The 25,189-nt window shown below is 43.7% G+C and overlaps 2 protein-coding genes across 2 annotated transcripts in view; one reads left to right on the top strand and one right to left on the bottom strand.

The window, feature by feature from the left end:
* Window positions 1-8,303: 8,303 nt before the first annotated feature.
* Window positions 8,304-15,660, bottom strand: CRIPT (CXXC repeat containing interactor of PDZ3 domain). The gene is made up of 5 exons (XM_065402196.1): window positions 15,541-15,660; window positions 14,986-15,051; window positions 12,752-12,806; window positions 11,204-11,307; window positions 8,304-8,777 (listed from the first exon to the last, which is right to left on the bottom strand). The coding sequence occupies exons 1-5, from the start codon at window positions 15,554-15,556 to the stop codon at window positions 8,713-8,715; spliced, it is 306 nt and encodes a 101-aa protein (XP_065258268.1). The 5' UTR covers window positions 15,557-15,660; the 3' UTR covers window positions 8,304-8,712.
* A 75-nt stretch (window positions 15,661-15,735) lies between these two features.
* The window catches only part of PIGF (phosphatidylinositol glycan anchor biosynthesis class F), a 43,282-nt gene continuing 33,828 nt past the window's right edge, over window positions 15,736-25,189 (top strand). The window contains exons 1-4 of the mRNA XM_065402193.1: window positions 15,736-15,887; window positions 17,188-17,438; window positions 18,230-18,321; window positions 19,540-19,656. Coding sequence (XP_065258265.1) covers window positions 17,211-17,438; window positions 18,230-18,321; window positions 19,540-19,656 — 437 coding nt within the window. The 5' untranslated portion in view covers window positions 15,736-15,887; window positions 17,188-17,210. The remainder of the gene's footprint in view (window positions 15,888-17,187; window positions 17,439-18,229; window positions 18,322-19,539; window positions 19,657-25,189) is intronic.

Raw genomic sequence — 25,189 nt, 5'->3', positions numbered from 1 at the left:
TCCAGGCACCAGCCCACCAAGCATGTGCTTGGGGCGGCACCTGGAGGGGGCGGCGCGGCGGAGCACTCTGGCCCGAGAGCGGGGCCGCGGCGGGCTCGCCGCCCTCCCCCCGGCGCTCCGGCCGGCCGGGGAGAGCGGAGAGCCCCGGCCGGGCTCGCCGCCCTGCTCCCGGGCCGCCGGGGAGAGCGGAGAGCCCCGGCCGGGCTCGCCGCCCTGCTCCCGGGCCGCCGGGGAGAGCGGAGAGCCCCGGCCGGGCTCGCCGCCCTGCTCCCGGGCCGCCGGGGAGAGCGGAGAGCCCCGGCCGGGCTCGCCGCCCTGCTCCCGGGCCGCCGGGGAGAGCGGAGAGCCCCGGCCGGGCTCGCCGCCCTGCTCCCGGGCCGCCGGGGAGAGCGGAGAGCCCCGGCCGGGCTCGCCGCCCTGCTCCCGGGCCGCCGGGGAGAGCGGAGAGCCCCGGCCGGGCTCGCCGCCCTGCTCCCGGGCCGCCGGGGAGAGCGGAGAGCCCCGGCCGGGCTCGCCGCCCTGCTCCCGGGCCGCCGGGGAGAGCGGAGAGCCCCGGCCGGGCTCGCCGCCCTGCTCCCGGGCCGCCGGGGAGAGCGGAGAGCCCCGGCCGGGCTCGCCGCCCTGCTCCCGGGCCGCCGGGGAGAGCGGAGAGCCCCGGCCGGGCTCGCCGCCCTGCTCCCGGGCCGCCGGGGAGAGCGGAGAGCCCCGGCCGGGCTCGCCGCCCTGCTCCCGGGCCGCCGGGGAGAGCGGAGAGCCCCGGCCGGGCTCGCCGCCCTGCTCCCGGGCCGCCGGGGAGAGCGCAGAGCCCCGGCCGGGCTCGCCGCCCTGCTCCCGGGCCGCCGGGGAGAGCGCAGAGCCCCGGCCGGGCTCGCCGCCCTGCTCCCGGCGCTCGGGCCGCCGGGGAGAGCGGAGAGCCCCGGCCGGGCTCGCCGCCCTGCTCCCGGCGCTCGGGCCGCCGGGGAGAGCGGAGAGCCCCGGCCGGGCTCGCCGCCCTGCTCCCGGCTTTCGTGGGCTACAACCCACTTCTTCGGATGCATATCTCATAAGAAACCAACCTTCCACACAAACTTCCTCATGGATAGACTTTACAAAAACTAGACAAGCCATTTACAAGACAAACTTTGCCTCTCTACAAAGGAAAAAGGACACTAAACTATCTAAACTGCTACATGCCACAAGGAGCCACAACAGTAGTTCCCTTAACCCACCCAGCAATATTGTTAACCTTTCCAGCTATACTCTTAGCCCAGCAGAAGAGTCTGTCCTATCTCGGGGCCTCTCCTTTTGTCCCTCCAGACCCACGAACATGATACAGTTCTGCGGTGACCTAGAATCCTACTTTCGACGTCTCCGACTCAAAGAATATTTCCAACATACCTCTGAACAGCATACTAACCCACAGAATCCCCCCTACCAGCACTACAAACAAAAGGATTCTGCGTGGACTCCTCCGGACGGTCGAAACAACAGACTGGATTTCTACATAGATTGCTTCCGTCAACGTGCAAAGGCTGAAATTGTGGATAAGCAACATCACTTGCCCCATAACCTCAGCCATGCTGAACACAACGCCATCTACAGCCTCAGAAACAACCCTGACATCATTATCAAAAAGGCTGACAAAGGAGGTGCTGTCGTCATCATGAATAAATTGGAATATGACCAAGAGGCTGCTAGACAGCTCTCTAACACCACATTCTACAGGCCATTATCCTCTGATCCCACTGAGGATTACCTAAAGAAACTACACCATCTGCTAAAAAAACTCCCTGAGATATGCATCCGAAGAAGTGGGTTGTAGCCCACGAAAGCTTATGCTCTAATAAATTTGTTAGTCTCTAAGGTGCCACAAGTACTCCTGTTATTTTTAAAAATAAGAATAATCATGATTCTTAAGTGGGTAGCAAAAGAAATCTTAAGTACATTCAACACCAGCATTTACAGAATGCAAAAAACATTCACTTTGTATGACTGAGCAAAAAAGCTATGGACAATCACATTTTGGAAGTAAAGATGGGTAAATATTAGGAAGACAAAAGAGGGTATTTATATAGTGTAATGAAAAACACCCATTTAGTACATAGCCACAGAATCCAGGAGTTGAGTCCATCAACTTAAGTCCCAATCTAGTTGGAAATCAAAACACATGTGGAGCAGGCTAATTTGGAAACATACTTCACACATTCTGATCCAATTGAAAGAAAAAAGGTGGGAATCACATTTCTACACATGGGAAATCCTACCATTGCCTTGCAGACTGGTTTATAAATACCAGAGTACACCAAACTGTAGGGTTTAACTTAATATGTACAAACTGTTTTTTGCAATAATTTTTGAAATGCTTCTTTATTAGCATAAAGCTCATTTGTGCAAATACACATGTGACCGGGGTCCTAGTGGGGAGCCAGCTGTGGTCACTCAATTAGGGTGAACTGCAAAGAATGGGGCAGACAATCCCCAAAAAGCTAGTCAATATTCCAATACCTAGGTATCAGAGGGGTAGCTGTGTTAGTCTGGATCTGTAAAAAGCAACAAAGAGTCCTGTAGCACCTTAAAGACTAACAGATGTATTGGAGCATAAGCTTTCGTGGGTGAATACCCACTTCGTCAGACACATGACTACCTAGATTTAGCAAGCCAGCATAAAACAGCTTCTTTATTACCTCACTGGTTACTCAGAAGTCCAAGGAACACAGTTCCCTTAAAGTGATCCAGCCTCAGGCTTCCATCCAGGTACCTAAATCAAATATGATGATTTCTGAAAATCTTATTTCATCATATAAAAGAAAAGGTTCTACCAATCCCAAAGGATCGGACACATTACCTCCCAGGTTAATGAATGTTTCAGATCTTACCCAAATACACGCTACAGCCAATTCTTATTAACTAAACTAAATTTTATTAAAAAACAACAGAGAGAGAGAATGGTTAAAAGATTAATATACATACAGACATGAGTTCAATTCATTGAGGTTCAGATTCATAGGATAGATGGTGAGCTTTGTAGTTGCAAAGAGTTCTTTCATAAATAGTTCATAGGTTATAGTCCAATGTCCAAATCTCATATTCAGGGCATACCAGCATAACTGGGACCTCAGTCTTGCGACTCAAACTTCCCCTGATGAAGCCTAAGCAGATCTGAGATGACAGAATCAGGACCCAAAGATCTTTTATACAATTTCATGTCTTTTGACAAGTTGGAGTTCAAAAGGTAATTAGCATGACTTTGAAGGAGGTCCATCACCCGTACTTAGCTATAGAATTAACATAAGGACATTTGCTTGTTCCTCCACCATTCACAGTACATTTCAAAGAGAGATGAATACCGAGATACCCTGTGTTTACAATTCATTTAAATGATAGGATGTTCTTTTGACCTCTGAATTATCAGAATACAGCACAGACAGGGACTGTTGATTACATTGTCAACCCTACTCATACATATATAAATACACAAACATTATCTCCCCACATTTCTTTTGAGGGTTATTTATTTTGCAGGATGTTTAACACTTTCTAGCCATGCGTCACAACACAGTATAAATCCAGTTTAATTCTTTCATGTGATTAGAATTACTCGGTTTGCAAGTCCAACTCCTAACACCAAGCAATCATATGTGTAATCAGATCTCATCAGCACACTGAACAGGACACATTGAGGAATATAGCAATAATATAGAAATACCTTTTAACCTGGGGAGAACACAGAAAATAAGAATGATATTACTAGAATTGGAAAAGGTACAGCCAGTAACAGGCATGTGAGCCTGAACAGACTAACTGAACAATCTGTTTTCAGACAGAAAACTGGAAATGAGCATCCTATAATCTCCTCTTGCTGTAGGAGCGTAATGTCTCTTAACATCATTGATTTTATCTCATCAAGGTAAAAGATTCCCATTTATGCTATGTGAAAGAGTTGACTCACCGCAGCATGTGCCTCCACATAGCTAGGCAGGTGTAGTAGCTTTTCCACTCTAACACCCCCTGCTGACAGTCACTCCAGTCCCGTAGAGTTTTCTTCTCACACCTCAGCCTTCTGGCCAGGTCACATTTAAATCCCACCCTCCTGGGGTAAGAAAAGCACATCTAAAAGTCCAAAAAAAACCCAAGAGATCCCGCTGCCCCTTTCTGGGCTATTCCTCAGCCCATCCTTGAGGCTCTATCCTCAGCCTCACTCTGGGCTCAATAGTCCTTGTATGCCCCTTCCTCAGGACTGATAGGGGAACCTAGTTTCATTCTCTCCTCTGGTCCCAGGGACCCTATATTAAACAGCTAGATCTGCTTTCAGATGCGCTACTGTATCCCTGGGCCACTTCCTATCTCTGAGTCCCTCATGGGGCTTCTCCACTCATTCTAGTCTTTCCTCTAGTTCACAGGTCTTTGGTTTCTCCATAGGTCCTGCCAACTCCTGCTCTCTCTTGAGTGGAACACAACCCTCAGGACTGTCTCTCTCATCCTTGCCCCCTTTCCAGGGCCTTCATAGGGATTCCATCCCTATAGCTTTCTTCCATCAGCTTTCCCCAGAGAAGGAAATCCTCTTTACTGGGTCTCTTTCTTGGATTTCACCTGTAGCATTCACTGATTTCTTTTATGAAGACCCACCTCCCCTCCAGCTGAATCTAACAACAAATCAAACCTGACAAATCCTCTAGGTGCAGCAAAGTGGGCTGAGATATCAGACTCCTGTTAACCCTTCATTCATCCATGTAGGGCAGATACTGCATCGCATCCTAGTTTTCAGAATATGCCACTTTAGCTTCTGCTCTAACAGTGGACAGAGAAAACATACATTTCCTGACATACAGTACAAGATTTTTTTTCAAGTTAGAGACTTATGTACTGGAGTTGGTTACACAGAAAGAGGTGTTTCCTTATCTACTCTTAGTCTGAACTTTTAAATGGGTGAAGCTTTTGACTAGGGTATGAAATGGGAGGCACTTTTTAATTGCGTAACACTCAAAGATGCATCGTAGGTGTCTTAATGGACTTGATTTTACACTGTTCTTCCATTGGGCCCCATTTTCTTCTGGTGTAAATCAGCAGAGCTCCACTGAATTTAATAACCATGCTTTTACCAGGCTCTCCCTAAAACAGGGAGATGGAAGATCCAAGACTGCCTCCAAAGAAAGTCAAGGCATGGTTTGGCAGAGGCAAAGGAAGAAATTAGGGCATTTAAAGAAATTACTGTGCCTATAAGATCTTGTGAATACCAGTCTTTTCCCCATCAGTTTTTGATGACACATCAGTTCTGTGCAAACAAGGCAAACAGAAGTTTTAAAACTGTCATGTTAGAGCACTTACACAGTTTTTGGCCCGGTAGTTTCCACAGGAGTAGAAGCACACCTCACGAGGTAAAAGTAGTGTATTACAACCAGTGACTGCTGGCTGAGCATAGCAACATTACTGTCACTTCCCTACCTGGGATAGAAAGGAACTTGAAATGTTTTCCATCACCTATTTCTTTAGGTCTTTGTCAAAAGATAACTTGCTGAGACACAGCACCACTACTACAGCCATCACCATGGCCTCTTTCTACTAGGAGTATGAAATGTGGCAGTGGCAGATATTGCTGCTCTGAGGAATACATTCAAACTACCATACAAAAGTTAGTAACAGGCACCACTCTGAAGCACTGGGCCAGCCCTCTCCATTATCCAAGTGTGTAGCTGCACAGGGCTCTACTCCTGTGGGGAAACCACCCCCCACCACAAAAGACTTACTTGAGGTCACTGTCAAGACATATGATCTACACTCCTGTCATATTCCATGCCAAAAGCTAACATTTTCATTTCCCTTGTTCCCTATCCCCCTCATTAGAAGTTCTTTAATCCCTGGCCTGGTTGCCAAACCCTTCCCCTGCTATTGTTCTATACTGAATACTGACAGCCAGCAGGGGCTTATGTCAATACAGCACCCCACAAAACCTGCATCTAGCTCTGCTGCAGCAGGGTAGTTTAGAGAAGAAAGGCTGCAAACAGAATGGCTTGCCACACCTAATGTTTTCTTCATAGCTCAGTTTTCTCCACCTCCCATCAGGAAATATCACCACCAACAGTTAGCAGTATTTCTTGGGTGAGTCATGAAGTTGTTTCAGTAATAGTTGTGACAGCAAGAGAAAAATTAAACTAAGTACAGCTATTCACAGAATGAAAACATCTGAGTGATAGCTGAAGGGAGTTGCAAATCAGGCAAAAAGGGATAGTGGTAGCAAGGGGAGGGACCCTGTGATGGGGTGATGTTAGCCGCCATAATTTGAGGCCACTGGAAGCCAGCCACTTAGAACACTCCTGGCACTGGGTGTAGTTAGAGTAGGAGTGACTGAGGTAGTTTGGGTTTGGAAGGGATCACTTGCACCTGTATGAAGCTTGATGAGCTAATGAGGTAATTATCTCACCAGCTGGATAGCGCTGAGAAGAAAGCAAGCAGTATAAAAGGCTGAACCAAGGAATAGAAAGAGACTCCATATAGCTGCTGGGATGTACCTAGAATATAAACAATAATAAAGATGCTTGGTGGAGGTACCCTGGTGGACTATGTGTGCTGCTTAATTCACAAGGAAGGCTTACCAGCCAGGGTTTCCAGGAGCGGAAGGTGGAACCCATACACAGACCCTTACAAAAATATAGGTTTAAAATAGTCACATATTACATATAAGGAAACAAAAATAAAGCTTGTGTAGCTGTAGATGGAGCATATGATACCATCAGTGCTTAAGTGATACTTCAGTGGGTGCAGAAAGGAAGATTCTAAAGACTTAAAACCCCTACAAGTCCTGGTAGCTTTGGAAGAGCATTCTCCTGATTTAGGCTGCTACAAATAGTTAACAGTCCTTTAGCTCACGATAGTTGTAGTACTTTTATTAATATTTCTTGCACGTGATGGAGAATCCCAAGCACTGCTACAGGCTGGGGACTGACTGGCTAAGCAGCAATTCTGCAGAAAAGGACCTTGGGATTACAATGGATAAGAAGCTGAATATGAGTCAACAGTGTGCCCTTGTTGCCAAGAAAGCTAATGGCATATTGGGCTGCATTAGTAGGAACATTGCCAGCAGATCAAGGGAAGTGATTATTCCCCTCTATTCAGCCACATCTGGAGTATTGGGTCCAGTTTTGTGCCCCCCACTACAGAAAGGATGTGGACAAATTGGAGCGAGTCTGGCAGAGGGCAACGAAAATGATTAGGGAGGTGGGGCACACGACTTATGAGGAGAGGCTGAGGGAACTGGGCTTATTTAGTCTGCAGAAGAGAAGAGTGAGGGGGGATTTGAAAGCAGCCTTCAACTACCTGAAGGGGGGTTCCAAAGAGGATGGAGCTAGGCTGTTCTCAGTGGTGGCAGATGACAGAACAAGGAGCAATGGTCTCAACTTGCAGTGGAGGAGGTCTAGGTTGGATATTAGGAAAAACTATTTCACTAGGAGGGTGGTTAAGCACTGGAATGGGTTACCTAGGGAGGTGGTGGAATCTCCATCCTTAGAGGTTTTTATGGCCCAGCTTGACAAAGCCTTGGCTGGGATGATTTAGTTGGGGTGGGTCCTGCTTTGAGCAAGGATTTGGACTAGATGACCTCATGAGGTCTCTTCCAACCCTAATCTTCTATGATTAGCCACAGGCCAGTAAGAATACTATAATAAGGAAGAGCACCAGCCAAAGTTCAGACCTGTGTGCTCACGTTTACAAACATACCATTTCTAGATTCTTTCTCTCAAATAAGCACTCTCCTTCCCAGGAAAGTGGACATACAGCTTCAGTCCCTCCTACTCAGTTTGTGAAGGTCACTTTTCATAGTTCTATTGAAGCATTTATAGTAGCACAGCATTCAAGAACCTTAGTTCCAAAATAGCTGTTTAAGACCACACTCCAGCTACAGTAGGACATGAAGAATATCAGGGGACTAGCATTAAGATTCGTTTTATTGTCTTGAGCAAGTAGACATCCCTGTGCAAAATGGATGTAATAACTAATCTCAAAGAGGAGACTTGATAAGATATTCTAAAGCATTCTGCTATCTAACCTCAGCTGCAAAGGTAACATTAATTAAAGTAAATTGGCAGTTATTAATTTAAATTACCGGTAGTAATGTGTTGGGTTTATTTTTTATTTAGCATTCAAATCATTTGCTGTAATTTGACCAACATTACTCCAGTTAATAAACCAATGGGAAGTCTCAACAAGAACGAAGTGTTGTTTATACCTACACAGCAACATTCCTCAGTGCAGGGCAAAACTGTAACCATTCATTTTTGAATGTGGAAAGTTACAAATACATAAAGTTATCAGAAAATAAAGTAAATGAAAACTGAACAGAAACAACAACTTTAATGAGTTGACGTGATCTCATATTTTAAGCATTTACAAAATGTTTACATTATTATGTAAGCGGTCGAGGCAAAACAGTGGACTAGCAGGAATACAAAGTCTGAGAATCTGAGATATGATGGTGGTAGTTTTGATCTGAACACTAAGTAGACATCTCATTGCAACTCAGTACTATATCAATATGTGTAAAACCATTATTTTTAAACATCAGTAAGTTTAGTGCTAAAATAATAAAACTCAGATCTCTTGGACTTCTGGTCAAATGTGTCTTTCAGTTTTTTCTTCAGACACATATTACTCTCTAATAATATTCACAAGCTATTTTAGATTAGAAGTTAAACTGTACAAAGATTTTCAGAAACAAGTGCATAAAATCCTCACTTAACATAATTAGACAGATGTTTGTTTGTAGTTCTTGGTATCCAACACTTTTTTCCCACACATTGAGCAGATGCCTAAAAATGAAGAATAAGGTGTGCAAGTCATATAAGAGTCTTTTTTGGGTAAATTTCTTTTCAACGATTTTCGTGGCTGTAAGTCTTTATAAAGAGTGTCTCTTCCAAAAATTTGTCAAACAGGAAAAGTTGACGGATGAGTAGAATGAGCTCTCATTCTCAAGTTGTTTGTGTACTCTCTTGATTTTTATAAGAAATGGCAAATCATGCAGTAGTGATATTATGTCTGCTAAAGGAGTTTATTTCTCAATGATACAGCTACACTATGGATAAATCACTAACATTTAAAATATTAACATACATAACTAATATAATTAGGGCTGTCAAACGATTAAAAATAATTTCAATTAATCATGAGATTAAAAATAGTCGTGATTAATCGCAGTTTTAATTGCACTGTTAGAAAATAATAGAAAACCAATTTAAATTTATTATAAATATTTTTGGTTGTTTCTCTCCATTTTCAAATATATTGATTTAAATTACAACACAGAATACAAAACATACAGTGCTCACTTTACATTATTTTTTATTACAAATATTTGCACTGTAAAAAAGATATAAAAGAAATAGTATTTTTCAATTCACCTCATACAAGTATTGTAGTGCCTACAAGTCGAAGCATGAACGGTCATACCAATGTTTAGCATATCTGGCATGTAAACACCTTGCAACGCCAGCTACAACAGTGTCATGCAAACACCTGTTCTCACTTTCAAAGGACATTGTAAGAAAGAAGCAGGCAGCATTAACTCCCATAAATGTAAACAAACTTGTTTGTCTTAGTAAAAACAACTAGGAGTCCTTGTGGCACCTTAGAGACTAACAAATTTATTTGGGCATAAGCTTTCCTGGGATATAACCCACTTCATCAGATGCATGGAGTGGAAAATACAGTAAGCAGGTATAAATATACAGTGAAAAGATGGGAGTTGCCTTACCTAGTGGGGGGTCAGTGCTAACGAGGCCAATTCAATTAGGGTGGATTTGGCCCATTCCCAACAGTTGACAAGAAGGGGTGAATATCCACTACAAATTCTGCACTTTCACAATAAAAAGATTGCACTACAGTACTTGTATCGGGTGAATTGAAACACTACTTTTTGTTTATCTTTTTTTGCAAATAATTGTAATAAAAAATAATATAGAGTGAGCACTGTATACTTTATATTCTGTGTTGTAATTGAAATCAATATATTTGAAAATGTAGAAAATATCTAAAAATATTTATCATATATTTAAATTGGTATTCTATTATTGCTTAACAGTGTGATTAAAACTGTGATTAATCATGACTTTTTTAAAATCTAGTTAATTTGTTTTGCGTTAATCGCTGGCAAAACTGCGATTACTTGACAGCCTTGAATATAATGAAAGGTCTGCTGTAAACCAATAAGAGCTAGGAAGTTTAGAGTCAGGAATGGAGCATCAACTGACCCCTGTGTGTGCCCAGCTCAACGGTATGAAAAACTATTGTATATACCATAATGGATGCATTACAATAGTGTGCTGCTTTGCGCTGCAGATTTGATCTTTAACTTTTACTTCTCAGTTTCAGCTTAGTGCAAGTTTCGTTTACAATGGACCAAGTACTTGTATAACTGGGCCAATAAGTCTCCTTCAATAAAATTTGCATTATACTTCTACTGATTGTGGCATATGGTTGCTCCATCTGATTGCCACAAATTGCAATTGGATTCATGGGAAGTCAGAGTCAGCCATAAAGACAGCCATTGACATCTGCTCTTCAAGAACCACCATCACTCAATTCTCTCACAAACTGGGTTCCCCTCTCTTCCTTTTGTACTACACAGCCAGAATCAGAGGCCTTGTGAGGCTTGTATGCTACAAGCACCTAAAGATAACTTCTTTTGGCGTGAGACTATTAAATATAAAGTAAAATTTGAGACTATATGGGAAAACTGCAGCAAAAGTGTAACAAGATCCAATGGTTTGGAAATTGAAGCTGGACAAATTCAGACTGGAAATAAGGTGTACATTTCTAACAGAAAGGTTAATTAACCATTGGTACACTTTAACAATGGTCATGGTGGATCCTCTTTCACTGGGAATTTTTAAATTAAGACTGCATATATGCTCTGGGGAATTTTGGGGTGGAAGTTTATGACCTGCATTATACAGGAGGTCAAACTAGATGATCATTATGGTCCCTTCTTGGCCTTAGAATCTATGAATCTCTAAATAAATTTCAAACACAATCACATTATTTTATATTAAGAGAGATCATGAAGTTGCTCAGCAACAGCAACCTTCAATAACAGTTTTCCATAAACCTACCAAGGTAAGTTTGAATTATTCTTCAGCTCTACTATTTCTGATGCCTAAAATTAAAATAAGTGGAGTTCCATTTGTGCACTAAATTCAAGCTGGATGGGGAAGGAAAAGTCAAGCTACATAAATCTCACCTTTTTTATAAGCACATCCCTGGCAGTAGTGAGACCCTGGCTGATGAACAGAACTCTTACAAATCCGGCATATTGCAAATTTGTTCTTCCCATAAGGATCAAATCTAGGATGAAAAAATAAAATATTCCACACATTAGACGTTCATGTAAAAGTCATAGGAGAAAACACTCCAATCCGCCTCATCATGATAACTGCAAAATCATTGAACTTAGAGTGACTATGAACAGACAATGTAGAAAGACTATGGCTGAGAAGAGAGAGATTCAAAGAGTCCTAAGGCCAAATATGGCATATGGAAGCTAATAATATGGCCCACTGCACACCCCTGCAGTGTGTAGACAAAGCTGATCAAATGCAAGTCTTTATTTGTAAACTATTAACGATAGAATATTTTGCACTTCCACACTTTTCATCTAATGGTCTCTAAGCACTTTGCAAAAAGTGAATTAAGCCTCAAAACTCCTGTGAGGCCAACAACTATCACACTATTTTACAAGTGGATAAACAGGCACTCAGCGGTTTCTCAGTGACTCATGGTCTCACAGAAAGTCTTGTCAGACGCAATAACACAGGGTTGGGCAAACTACGGCCCATGAGCTGTTTTAAGCTGGCCCACGAGCCGTACCACATGGTTCGGCTCCGCTCCAGCCAGGGCGCTGGGCCGGACCACGCGGCTTGACCCCGTTTTGGCTGGGACGCAGGGTCAAGGGCCGCACCACGCAGCTCCCGGAAGCTGCGGCATGACCCCTCTCCGGCTCCTACGCGCTCCAATGGGAGCTGCAGGGGTAGTGCCTGCGGATGGGTCAGCGTGCAGAGCCGCCTGGCCGTGCCTCCGCGTAGGAGCCGGAGAAGGGACATGCCACTGCTTCCGGGAGCCGTTTGAGGTAAACGCCGCTCGGAGCCTGCACCCCCTGAGCCTCTTCCCATGCCCCAACCCCCTGCCCCAGCCCTGATCCCCCTCCCACCCTCCAAACCCCTCGGTCCCAGCCCAGAGCACCCTCCTACACCCCAAACTCCTCATCCCCAGCCCCACCCCAGAGCCCACACCCCCTTCCACACCCCAACCCCAATTTTGTGAGCATTCATGGCCCACCATACAATTTCTATTCCCTGATGTGGCCCTCGGGCCAAAAAGTTTGCCCACCCTTGCTATAACAGAACCCAGATCTCCCAATTCCTAAACAATATCAAACCCTTCCTCTCCAAATCTAAAAGAAGACATTAGTGCACAACTATGCAGATATATGAAAGTTTAGGGTGGACTTAAGCATTGCAAAGTTTGGGCAGTTGTACTGCTATGTTCTCCTTAGAACACAGCAATACAAGACGAGTCTGAAGATGCATAAGTTTGTTTACAAATATTTATAGCATCATAATATTGCATGGTCCTTGCCTCAAATAGCTTCCGTTCTGTCAGACAAATAGAAAGAGAATTGTATATCAGTTTTAAAAACTACTCAGAAATACATGAAACAAGTTTTGGCCCCAGAACAAACTTTATGAGACCTTTATTCTTATCTGAGTAAAGTTAAAATTGCAATACTAACCTTGCCTTCTTTGAAGTCAGTGCCTTATTTTCATTTAGTTTTCGTCCGCCACTTTCTTTATAGAGGAAAGATAAACCAATGTACTGACTAATATCAAAGTCATTTGTAAAAAGCTTATTTAATAAATTTAAAAAAAAAAAAGACACACCCATATGCCCCCCCAGACTTGATCAAATAAGGGGGAAAAGTTCATTCAAAACAAGAGCCCAGGAACGTCATAAATCTTGAAAATCCAATAGAACACACATTGAGTTCTCATATTACTTAGTCATATTACTACTACTATACACTAAATGTAGCAGAGGTGCAATATATTATAAACAATGAAAAGTTATCTACAGGACATGAACAGTTGTGACTAACGTAAGACTCAGTTCAATCAGCTTGCCTGGATACAGTGTATTAAAACATAACTCTTAGAGCAGGGGTGGGCAAACTTTTTGGCCTGAGGGCCGCATCGGGTTTTGGAAATTGTATGGAGAGCCGGTTAGGGAAGCTGTGCCTCCCCAAATAGCCAGGCGTGGCCCGGCCCCTGCCCCCTACCCCCCCTTCTTCTCGCCCCCTGAAGGCTCCCCCCGGGACTCCTGCCCCATCCAACCCCCCCCCCCATTCCCTAATGGCCCCCTGGGACCCCTGCCCCATCCACCACCACCCTTCCTGTCCCTGGACTGCCCCCGGAACACCCACCCCTGACTGCCCCCCCCACCACCCCATCCAGGAAGGAGGGGGGCTCCTTCCTGACTGCACCCCGGAACCCCTGCCCCCATTTAACCCCCCATTCCCCACCCTCTGACCACCCCAACCCCATCCACACTCCCGCCCCCGACCACCACCCCGAACTCCCCTGCCCTCTGTCCAACCCCCCCTGCTCTCTGTCCCCTGACTGCCCCCCGCCACCCCATCCAACCCCCCTCCTTTCTGACTGCCCCCCAGAAGCCCTGCCCCCATTCAACCCCCGTTCCCTGCCCTCTGACCGCCCTGACCCCTATCCACACCCCAAACTCCCCTGCTCCCTATCCAACCCCCCCTGCTCCCTGCCCCTTACCGTGCTGCCTGGAGCACTGGTGGCTGGCGACGCTACAGGTGTGCCGCCCGGCTGGAACCAGCCACGCCACCGCGCAGCACAGAGCACCGGGTCAGGCTGGGCTCTGCAGCTGCGCTGCCCGGCCGCCCAGAGCACTGCGCCAGCAGCGCGATGCGCTGAGGCTGCGGGGGAGGGGGAACAGCGGCGGAGGGGCCGGCGGCTAGCCTCCCGGGCCAGGAGCTCTGGGGCCGGGCAGGAGGGTCCCACGGGCCGGATGTGGCCCACGGGCCATAGTTTGCCCACCTCTGTCTTAGAGGATGCATACTCAATATTTTGTATATTTACAGAAACTTCCATCAGAGAATCTCTACAAACCATAATTTGGTCTCAATATATGAATTCTCATTTCCATTGTACAGTTAATTTGATACAGGTTTTGGTCAAGGAGGAAAAAATGGGAAAAGGTCTGGTTCCTTTTCCTATTGACTTCAAAGAATTGGTATGTAAAGCCACAGGTGGGTAGACTATAGCACTGCACAGAGCTCACTGCACAATTGAGTCTTAGTTACTTGCCCAATATTAGACAGAAAGTCTGTGACAGAGCTGGAAATGGAACCGAGGGTTTCTGACTCCCAGTTCTGTGCCTTAACCACCAGGCAGTCCTTTCCTTTCTCTCTTCCTCCCAAAAGGATGAGCAGTCATATTTAATTACACTCCAATACCCCATTTTAAATCTACTATTTGTTAGTTTGGTGTTTAGGTTCCATTTAGCTGATAAATATGGAATAGTTCAATATAAAATAAAATGTGTTTAATACTTATAAATACCCAAGAATAAGTAAGTGAAATACTGACCAAGACTATTAGTCTGAAAGTGGGTGCAAAGTAAAATGTTGAGGGTGAGTGGACTAAAGCAAATAAATGGGCAGAAAAAAATGAATATAGGGTACCCCAAGGATTAAGATGTGAGATGACAGGACCTCTTAGTCCATGTTTACACACGTCATTATTTTGTACTGCGATATAGTAGAAATACATACAGCATCACAGAAAATCAAAGTAGTTACATTCCCAATAGACTGAATTATCAGGGGGAAAGAATCTGACTTAAACGAAGGACAGAAGTGGGAGACCAGCTTATCCACTGACATCTCTTTGTGTAATAAGAACATAAATTCTTCCTCAATTAAGTACTTTTTCAGTGCAGTACCTGTAGTGTTTCTTGCTCCATCCTTCCATGTGTCAGGTGTAATCACAGTGCCAAGTTTCTTCTCACCTATAACAGAACATACAGCGGAGTGGGTGCGGGGGGAGGGGGGAACGAGACCTAGTTTTCATTAAGGCCTCTAAGCAAATGCTGCTGATCACTACAAATGTCATTAAATATGTATTTCCGGAGCCAGTGCTCAGCAAGCCCCCTGTCAGAGGCCGGGCTGTGCTTGGCCTCTATAGGTTCCCTTCGCGAGAGAGGCCTGTTCACCCACAGAAGCAATGACACAGGATCAGCACATAAGGCGAGAGCAGGGAGAGCCAAGAGGCAGTGGCGCGAACCTCGAATGGGCGCCAAGCAATAGGTGCTCCACACAACCCGGGGCCGTTCAGCCCATAGCTATGCCCGTCTCGGTCCCCACCTACCAGCCGGGGGGGGGGGGGAGGAGGTGAGGCCCAGCCCGGAAGGGAGACCTGCCCCCGCGGGCCTATCACCTGCTCAGAGGACCGGGGGGGGGGAGGGCTGCGCCAGGGCCCGGCGCCCGCGGGGACTCACACTTCTCGCAGACCATGCTGAGTCCGAACCGCGCGCCACGCTCCGCTGCCGGGCAGCCGCAGGGCGACAGCAACGGTAAAAACGTAAACAAACCGCCGCTATCCGCTTCCGGCCTCCGCCTCGCCCTGCCCCCTGGACCCAGCCTATTGGTTTGCCCAAATCACATAGCAAGTTAGCCTGATTGGTCGCCACCACTTGTCAATCTCAGCCCTTCTTTCCACTGCTTTGAGCAACGCGCGCCGCGCGGCTACCTACGCAGAGACTAGAGCGAAGGGGCAGGTGAGCCCCGTGATCTCTGACCTCACGTTCGGCGTAGCCCCGCCCACTGCCTCATGGGTGAGACTCAGGTAAGAAGAAGACGGCCTTACCTCCACTGGGCTTCTCCCCCGCGCAGGCTTCTCCTCCCGCTAATCCCCCCACTGCCTCTCCCCGCCGGCTTCTCCTCCCGCTGCTTCCCCCCCGCCAGGCAGCTCCCCCACTGGTCTCCCTCCCCGGCAGGCTGCTTCTCCTGCTGCCCCCCCCCACCTGACTCCTTTCTTCCGTAGGCTGCTCCTCCCGCTGTTGACCAAATTCGGGGATGAATCCTGGTCACGTGCCGGCTGAGGCACGTTGCACATAGGCTAAGACGAAGGCAGGTCATGGCATTTTGCTCCTCTGCAAATTGTCTGATGGCACAAAGCCTGCGGTGCAGACTGTCACTGCCTGGGGATGCAAACGTCAGCATGGCCCATGCGTCAGATGTTGTAGCAGGAAACATTATCACAATCCGTTGCCAATTACAGGTTACAAAGAATAATATTAAGCAGGAACCCTTCCCCTCCCCAGTGTATCTTACAAGACTGAGTAATTGTTTTGTCTTGGCAAACAAAACCAGGATTCCCCATATATCTGAGAAAATCAGGAGAGGGTGGGCTGAAGAGTTAGCTTCTTGAGTTTCTTTTTGGTTGTATGTAGTAAAGGTTAAATCTTAGTTATTTGAATGCCCTACCTCCCAAACAGTTACAAATTTAGGTTGACTAGAAGTGGATAGTTAAGGTTGAAAATTGCATCTGCTCTTTAAAGGGTTTCCATCAATTTATAATTTATATATATTTTTCCATGGCCCCATGTTTTAACACTGTAAATTATGAAAGCAAATATTTTTTCAAATCTGCTTTTTGTTTTTTGTGCTGTTTACTTTTTGTTTACTCTGTGTGTGCTTTTGTTCACATGGTGAATGAAAATGCTTTGTTTCATTTTGTTTGTATGTATTTTCTCTTTGTGCTCAACATGGGAACCAGTATATCACAGTGTTGTTGCAAACACTTCAGAGGAATGTTATATATAAAAAAAATAATCAAAAATGTTTCTATTAGTTGTCTCAAAATCAAATTAATCAGCAGTGAATCAGCATCATCTAGGCTGTGTGAGTATTCAGGTTCAGCCAGCTTTTGAACCATTGGGTAACCAATTTTAAAGTATTTTATTGCTGTTTTTTTATTCTGAAACTGTTTTGGAATGAAACATAATGATTGCTCCTAAACTGAGTTTTCTGTTTTAGAACAGCACATAATTTATCTTGCTATGCATTCTAACCAGGAAAAATATTTTTCCTCCCTCTTAAAGTTTTCAATATTAACTACAGTAATGTTGTTTGCTTTATTGTAGGTGGATATTCAAGATAGAACACCATGAAAGATACAGAAATAAAGAGACTGCTGTCTGCCCACATTGTCTCTGTTTTGTCCATTAGCCTAACAACTATTGTTCCACCTCTCTTCTTGGAGAACTTCTCAGTTTTGGGAACACACCTTATCTGGTTGTGCATCTGTTCTATTTGTGTAACTACTGTAAATATAATCTTGTATATAATACTTAAACCAAATCCATCTTCTAAGAGAATTTCATTTGCTCACAAGGTAAGACTTCGTATAGTTAGCTTAATGCTAGTAGCTTTGAGGGAGGATTGACTATCTTTTTACTGACGGAATCAGCGAGGAAAGTGAAAGGACAAAATACATTCAAGTGCTTGGTTGTCAAATCTTGGCCTTTGTAAATGATCTGAGTAAGTGTGTATTACCTTTTGAAATGAGTCCTGTAGTAATTTTTGTTGTCAGGAGGGGGTCGCAATAAAATGAAGTTTGAGAAACCCCTATTACAGGATTGTAGAAAGTTAGATACCCATTTCTGAAAGTGGCACTGTCCTCTTGAAATCTAGTCAGTTTTAAAATGTAGTTGGAGTCAAATATAGTTTTTTATACTGTGATGTCTCTGAGTCTCTCTGCCAGTTTTTAAAATATTTTGTTTATTTTTTAATCTTCCTTGGTACTTTGTGGAAGATGCATTCCAATAAAAGAAGCATACAACACAAAGGTACACGGGAAACAAACTGGGAAACATTTTTTTTTCATGTTTTCCTTCTCAGTTATAGTCATTGTAGGTGTTATTTGTAATAGTACTACAGTAGATAAAACACATTTTCAAACTGAAGTGTGATTTTATTTTTTTAAGCTGATAGTGCTTTAAAACATTAAACACAGGAAAACTTGTATATTAAATGATTAGTTTCAGCCATAGCCCAATGTAATAACTTCATTGGCATGTTTCCAAGGCAGGCATAGTGGAACGCTGTTGATAAAATGAAGAATATATATTGCTTAATGTAATATTTATAGAGCATTATCCTGATATTTTAGTGTTATTTTTTTAGGTAACCAAATTTCTAAAATGCTGTGTGTTCTTCTTCATATCATGTATACTGTTTCATGGAATTATCGTTCTTTACGGAGCACCACTAATAGAGTAAGTCTGAAAACCCTATCTTCACCTAAAAGCTTTAAAGCTCCTTACAAATATTGGTTAAAAGGCTTTGGATTAAATTCTGACCCAAACGAAGTTAATGGCAAAATTCCCATTGATTTCAATAGAGGCAGGACCTCACCCATTGTCTGTATACATTTTGAGGCAGGCACTAGTAGGAATTAAAAACAGACAGCTGACCACTTGCCTTTTAGTATATGCTCATTCTGTTTTATAATCTACATGGAAAAATGATTTAAAAAAAAAAAATTAAAAAAAACTGCATGGGAAAGTTGCAGTACAGTAGAACCTCAAAGTTACAAATACCTCGGGAATGGAGGTTGTTCTTAACTCTGAAATGTTCATAACTCTGAACAAAACATTATGGTTGGTCTTTCAAAAGTTTACAACTGAACACTGACTTAATACAGCTTTGAAGCTTTACTATGCAGAAGAAAAGGGCAGCTTTTAACCATTTTAATTTAAACGAAACAAGCAAAGAAACAGTTCTTTACCGTGTCAACTTTTTTTTTTTTAATGTTCCCTTTATTTTTTTAGTAGTTTATGTTAAACACAGTACAGTACTGTATTTTGCCTTTTTTTTGGGGGGGAGGTCTTTTCTGCTGCTGATTGCATACTTCCGGTTCCAAATGAGGTGTGTGGATGACTCATCAGTTCGTAACTCTGAAGTTCTACTGTAGTTGTATAAATGTCCCATGTTCTGCTGTCTCTTCCTATCATATTAGCATTTGGGATGTAAGTTATAGGGGGAAACCTGCTTTGCATCTGTCATGGCTGCTGTTTGGAAGTGGCATTGAGATGCTGAGTAATGACATCATCATGCAGGTAAAGCTCGTTATCTGCTTCCACAGTCAAACTAGAAAGATGAAAGGTTTGGGAAAGTAAAAAAATCAGTGGATACTTTAGTTCAAAAGTGACTATCCATACAAATTACCAGTGTGTCTGTTAAAGTTGTACAGGACCCAAATATTTAAGATGATTTACTACATTTTTTAGTTTGTTTAGCGGATATGGGGCTATCTGGGGATATTGTATTCCTTTCCCTTTATTCCTAAAGGCTGAACAGAAGAAACTTCTCTTGCTAGATTAGTTTTAAGAAGGTGTGCACATTTTCTAATGGAGCTGGCATTTTTTTTTAAACTTTAGACTCATTGCTCTTAATCTTTTTTAGTTAATTTTGTTATATCCCTCCTTTTATAGGTCAGTGCTTGAGACATTTCTGTTTGCAGTACTTCTATCTACGTTTACTACTTTACACTGCTTGTGTATGCTGGGACCAAACATCCAAGCATGGATAAGGGTATTCAGTAAAAATGGGTAAGTTTTCATTTTCCTCCTTACAGTATAAACAGATATGATTGCAATAAAAACAATGAGGAGTCCGGTGGCACCTTGAAGACTAACAGGTTTATTTGGGCATAAGCTTTCGTGGGTAAAAAACCCACTTCTTCAGATGCATGGAGTGAAAATTACAGATTCAGGCATAAATATATATTGGCACATGAAGAGAAGGGAGTTACCTTACAAGTGGAGAACCAATGTTGAAGGCCAATTCAGTCAAGGTGGATGTGGTCCACTCCCAATAATTGATGAGGAGGTGTCAACACCAAGAGAGGGAAAATTGCTTCTGTAGTGAGCCAGCCACTCCCAGTCCCTATTCAAGCCCAAATTGATGGTGTTAAGTTTGCAAATGAATTGTAGCTCTGCAGTTTCTCTTTGAAGTCTGTTTTTGAAGTTTTTTTGTTGAAGAATGGCTACTTTTAAATCTGTTATTGAATGTCCAGGGAGATTGAAGTGTTCTCCTACTGGCTTTTGTATGTTACCATTCCTGATGTCTGAATTATGTCCATTTATCCTTTTACGTAGAGACTGTCCAGTTTGGCTAATGTACGTGGCAGAGGAGCATTGCCAGCACATGATGGCATATATCACATTAGTAGATGTGCAGGTGAATGAGCCTCTGACGGTGTGGCTGGTGTGGTTGGGTCTTATGATGGTGTCGCTAGAATAGATATGGGGACTGAGAAGGCAACGGGGTTTGTTACAGGGATTGCTTCCTGGGTTAGTGTTTCTGTGGTGTGGTGTGTAGTTGCTGGTGAGTATTTGTCTGTAAGTGAGGATTGGCCTGCCTCCCAAGGCCTGTGAGGGTGGGAGATCGTTTTCCAGGATAGGTTGTAGATCGTTGATGATGCGCTGGAGAGGTTTTAACTGGGGGCTTTACGTGATGGCCAGTGGTGTTCTGTTATTTTCCTTGTTTTGCCTGTCCTGTAGTAGGTGACTTCTGGGTACCCGTCTCGCTCTGTCAATCTGTTTCCTCACTTCCCCAGGTAGGTATTGTAGTTTTATGAATGCTTGATAGAGCTCTTGTGGGTGTTTGTCTCTGTCTGAGGGATTGGAGCAAAACTAACTTCCACACAAACTTCCACGTGATTGGACTTTACAAAATCAAGACAAGCCATTTACAACGCACACTTTACTTCTCTACAGAGGAAAAAGAAAGGACAGTAAACTATCTAAACTCCTACATACCACAGGGGGCTACAACAGTGGTACCCTTAACTCACCCAACAATATTGTTAATCTAGCCAACCACAAACTTAGCCTGGCAGAGGAGTCTGTCTTATCTCGGGGACTCTTTCTGCTCCACCACCCCCACGAACATGATACAGTTCTGCGGTGATCTGGAAGCCTACTTTCGCCGTCTCCGACTCAAGGAATATTTTCAACACACCAATGAACAGAGCACTGACCTACAGGAGCCCTCCTACCAACACTAGAAGAAGAACTCTGCGTGGACTCCTCCTGATGGTCAAAATGATAGACTGGACTTCTACATAGAGTGCTTCCGCAGATGTGCACAGGCTGAAATTGTGAACAAACAGCATCACTTGCCTCATAACCTCAGCTGTACAGAACGCAACGCCATCCACAGCCTCAGAAACAACTCTGACATTGTAATCAAAGGAGCTGACAAAGGAGGTGCTGTAGTCATAATGAACAGGTCGGATTATGAACGGGAGGTTGCCAGGCAACATTCCAACACCACATTCTACAGGCCACTATCCTCTGATCCCACTGAGGAGTACCAAAAGAAACTACAACATCTGTTCAAGAAACTCTCTGCTACTGCATGGGAACAAATCTACACGGACACACCCTTAGAGCCCCGACCAGGGGTATTCTATCTGCTACCCAAGATCCATAAACCTGGAAATTCTGGACACCCCATCATCTCAGACATTGGCACTCTTACAGCAGGATTATCTAGCTATTTGGACTCTCTCCTCAGACCCTACACTACCAGCACTCCTAGCTATCTTTGAGACACCACTGACTTCCTGAGGAAACTACAATGCATTGGTGATCTTCCTGAAAACACCATCCTGGCCACCATGGATGTAGAAGCTCTTTACACCAATATTCCACACGAGGATGGACTACAAGGTGTCAGGAACAGTATTCCTGATGAGGCCAGAGCACACCTGGTGGCTGAGCTTTGTGACTTTGTCCTCGCCCACAACAATTTCAGATTTGGGGACAACTTATACCTTCAAGTCAGCTGTACTGCTATGGGTACCCGTATGGCCCCACAGTATGCCAACATTTTTATGACTGACTTAGAACAGCGCTTCCTCAGCTCTTGTCCCCTAGCACCCCTCCTCTACTTACACTACATTGATAACATCTTCATCATATGGACACATGGGAAGGAGGCCCTTGAAGAATTCCACCTGGATTTCAACAATTTCCACCCCATCATCAACCTCAGCCTGAAACAGTCCACATAAGAGATCCACTTCCTGGACACTACAGTGCAAATAAGTGATGGTCACATAAACACCACCCTATACCGGAAACCTACTGATCGCTATACTTACCTATATGCCTCCAGCTTCCATCCAGGACACATCACATGATCCATTGTCTACAGCCAAGCTCTAAGATACAACCGCATTTGCACCAATCCCTCAGACAGAGACAAACATTTACAAGATCTCTATCAAGCATTCTTAAAACTACACTACCCACCTGGAGAAGTGAGGAAACAGATTGACAGAGTGAGATGGGTACACAGAACTCACCTACTACAGGACAGGCCCAACAAGGAAAACAACAGAACACCATAGGCCATCACGTACAGCCCCCAGCTAAAAACCTCTCCAGCGCATCATCAACCATCTACAACTTATCCTGGAAAATGATCTCCCACCCTCACAGGCTTTGGGAGGCAGGCCAATCCTTGCTTACAGATAGCCCCCCCCAACGTGAAGCAAATACTCACCAGCAACTACACACCACACCACAGAAACACTAACCCAGGAACCAATCCCTGTGACAAACCCCGTTGCCTTCTCTGTCCCTATATCTACTCTAGCGACACCATCATAGGACCCAGCCACACCATCAGGGGCTCATTCACCTGCACATCTACTAATGTGATATATGCCATCATGTGCTGGCAATGCTCCTCTGCCATGTACATTAGCCAAACTGGACAGTCTCTACGTAAAAGGATAAATGGACACAAATCAGATATTAGGAATGGTAACATACAAAAAACCAGTAGGAGAACACTTCAGTCTCCCTGGACATTCAATAACAGATTTAAAAGTAGCCATTCTTCAACAAAAAAACTTCAAAAACAGACTTCAAAGAAACTGCAGAGCTACAATTCATTTGCAAACTTAACACCATCAATTTGGGCTTGACTAGGGACTGGGCGTGGCTGGCTCAGTACAAAAGCAATTTTCCCTCTCTTGGTGTTGACACCTCCTCATCAATTATTGGGAGTGGACCACATCCACCTTGACTGAATTGGCCTTCAACATTGGTTCTCCACTTGTAAGGTAACTCCCTTCTCTTCATGTGCCAATATATATTTATGCCTGAATCTGTAATTTTCACTCCATGCATCTGAAGAAGTGGGTTTTTTTACCCACAAAAGCTTATGCCCAAATAAACCTGTTAGTCTTTAAGGTGCCACCGGACTCCTTGTTGTTTTTGTGGATACAGACTAACACGGCTACCCCTCTGATACATGATTGCAATAAGCAACATGTCCTGGAGTCTTTTATAAAGAAGCTAAGGCTTTCTGAATAAATGTACAAGGTCATTATCCTTAGAGTCAAACTTATCACATCCATAATTTAGGGTTGTCATTGTTTCCCTTATGAAGCATCTGCGTGGTACAGTTGATTAGTGAGTTAGCTTTTTGTTTCTGGCTTCCAGGGTTCAAAATCTAGTTTAACACATCTTTAAAATAGTTTGATTCTAAGTGTACACTAGTCCACAGTGCAAAATCATTGAACAATTTGCTTGATCATCACCCTTTATAGAAGAGACCCAGGACTGAATTCTATGCGATAATCTGCACATTTCCTCACTTGATAAGTGTTGAAGTTACAGAACTTTAAAATGACACTTCTCACCACCTGCACTCAAGGTATTATAACTTAACTGAGAACAAATGTAGTTGACCTTAGACAGAAATTTGATGCACATGATCTTTGCCTATAAATAATCTTTTTCCAATTTTCAAATAAATCTGTTTTCATTGTAGGAAAACTCAAATGTTCTGGTGTCATTATTTAAACTAATTAGGAAAATAAAATCAGCTTTGTTGCATAATGAAATACTGTAGATCATTACATTTGCTGGTATTGAGGACAGAATCCTTTTTGATTGTTTAAAGACACATAATCCACCAACCCGCTCCCAGATAACCAATAACTTCAATTAGAAGATGGAGACATTGATGTTTAAAAACTGCAAACGCGATAGTAGTAATTCTTTACACACAGATTTTTATTATGTATATCATACTATAGGTCTATAAGGCTAAAGTCTGATCACACTTGTTTTTACATTTAAGTGAATCACTATTGACTTAAGTGGAGTTACGTCTGATTTATACCAGTGTAGAGAAGATCAAAATTAAGCATACTGTGTGTAATAGTTACATGTAATGACCTTTATATTAGCATATAAGCTGTGTGTGGGCTTTGGTAGTCATTAATCATCCTTTTCAGGTCAGTTGCATAGGGCATTTTCTCCTTTCACTCTAAAGAGTAGATAGGGAAACAGAAATTAAACCTCTGAAAGATTTAATAAAAGATATTGAGTATTTTTAGTCAAAATAAAGTAAGACTAAGTACTAAAATGTTGTCAATCCACCCCATTGTGCTGGGTGGTTTTAACTCGCCAAACGGTAGGTGAGTTCGTGACACACATTCTACAATGATTTCCTCTGTTCTACTAGGTTAGATTTCAGCTTTAACTCAGTTCCTTTCTTTTCTAGGATTCAGTTTAGCTTTTTAATGTTGTTTTGAACATAATTATTTGTATGGCTGTACTATGCTTTAGGAGGCAGGCTTGTCTTGTCTTGGCATTTCCACTTGGAGAGACCACACTCCCTTCATATCTCTTTTTCAGTGTCACAACATTTTAAAGTAAAATACATGTTTCATTCAACGTAATGCAGCTGCTTTGACTCATTATCTACTGGGTGCAAATCCATTGCAAAGAACTACTGTAGTAATCTTGTAGTCATCTAGTATCTCAATGGTTTTCCTTTCTGGAAATTAATTGCTTAGTTTTTAATTTATTAACTGGAATCATGCTCGCAGGAGTGAGGTGGAAGTCACGGGGACATGAGCTGAGGGAGGGGCTGATTGTGGGTGCATTGTGTTCCCAGGTTGATTTACTGGGTTTACCATGTGGAGTGAGGAGTGGGTGATTTGATGGTGAGGGAACATGGAGTGGGGAAGGACAGGGGACACTTTTGCCTTAAAAAGTTTTAGTATGTTGAGTTGTGGGGGAGGGGAAAGGGAGAGAATTTTGTACATAGTAG

Source organism: Emys orbicularis, chromosome 3 (assembly GCF_028017835.1).
Source record: "Emys orbicularis isolate rEmyOrb1 chromosome 3, rEmyOrb1.hap1, whole genome shotgun sequence".
In the NCBI taxonomy this organism is placed as follows: Eukaryota; Metazoa; Chordata; order Testudines; family Emydidae; genus Emys; species Emys orbicularis.
This window is presented reverse-complemented; position numbering and strand designations above follow the sequence as displayed.

Coding starts and splice junctions, on each gene's coding strand:
- CRIPT (XM_065402196.1), bottom strand. Junction 12,807..14,985: donor TGGAGCAAGAAACACTACAG/GTACTGCACTGA, acceptor TCCTCTATAAAG/AAAGTGGCGGACGAAAACTA. Junction 11,308..12,751: donor CTGACTTCAAAGAAGGCAAG/GTTAGTATTGCA, acceptor TTTTCATCCTAG/ATTTGATCCTTATGGGAAGA.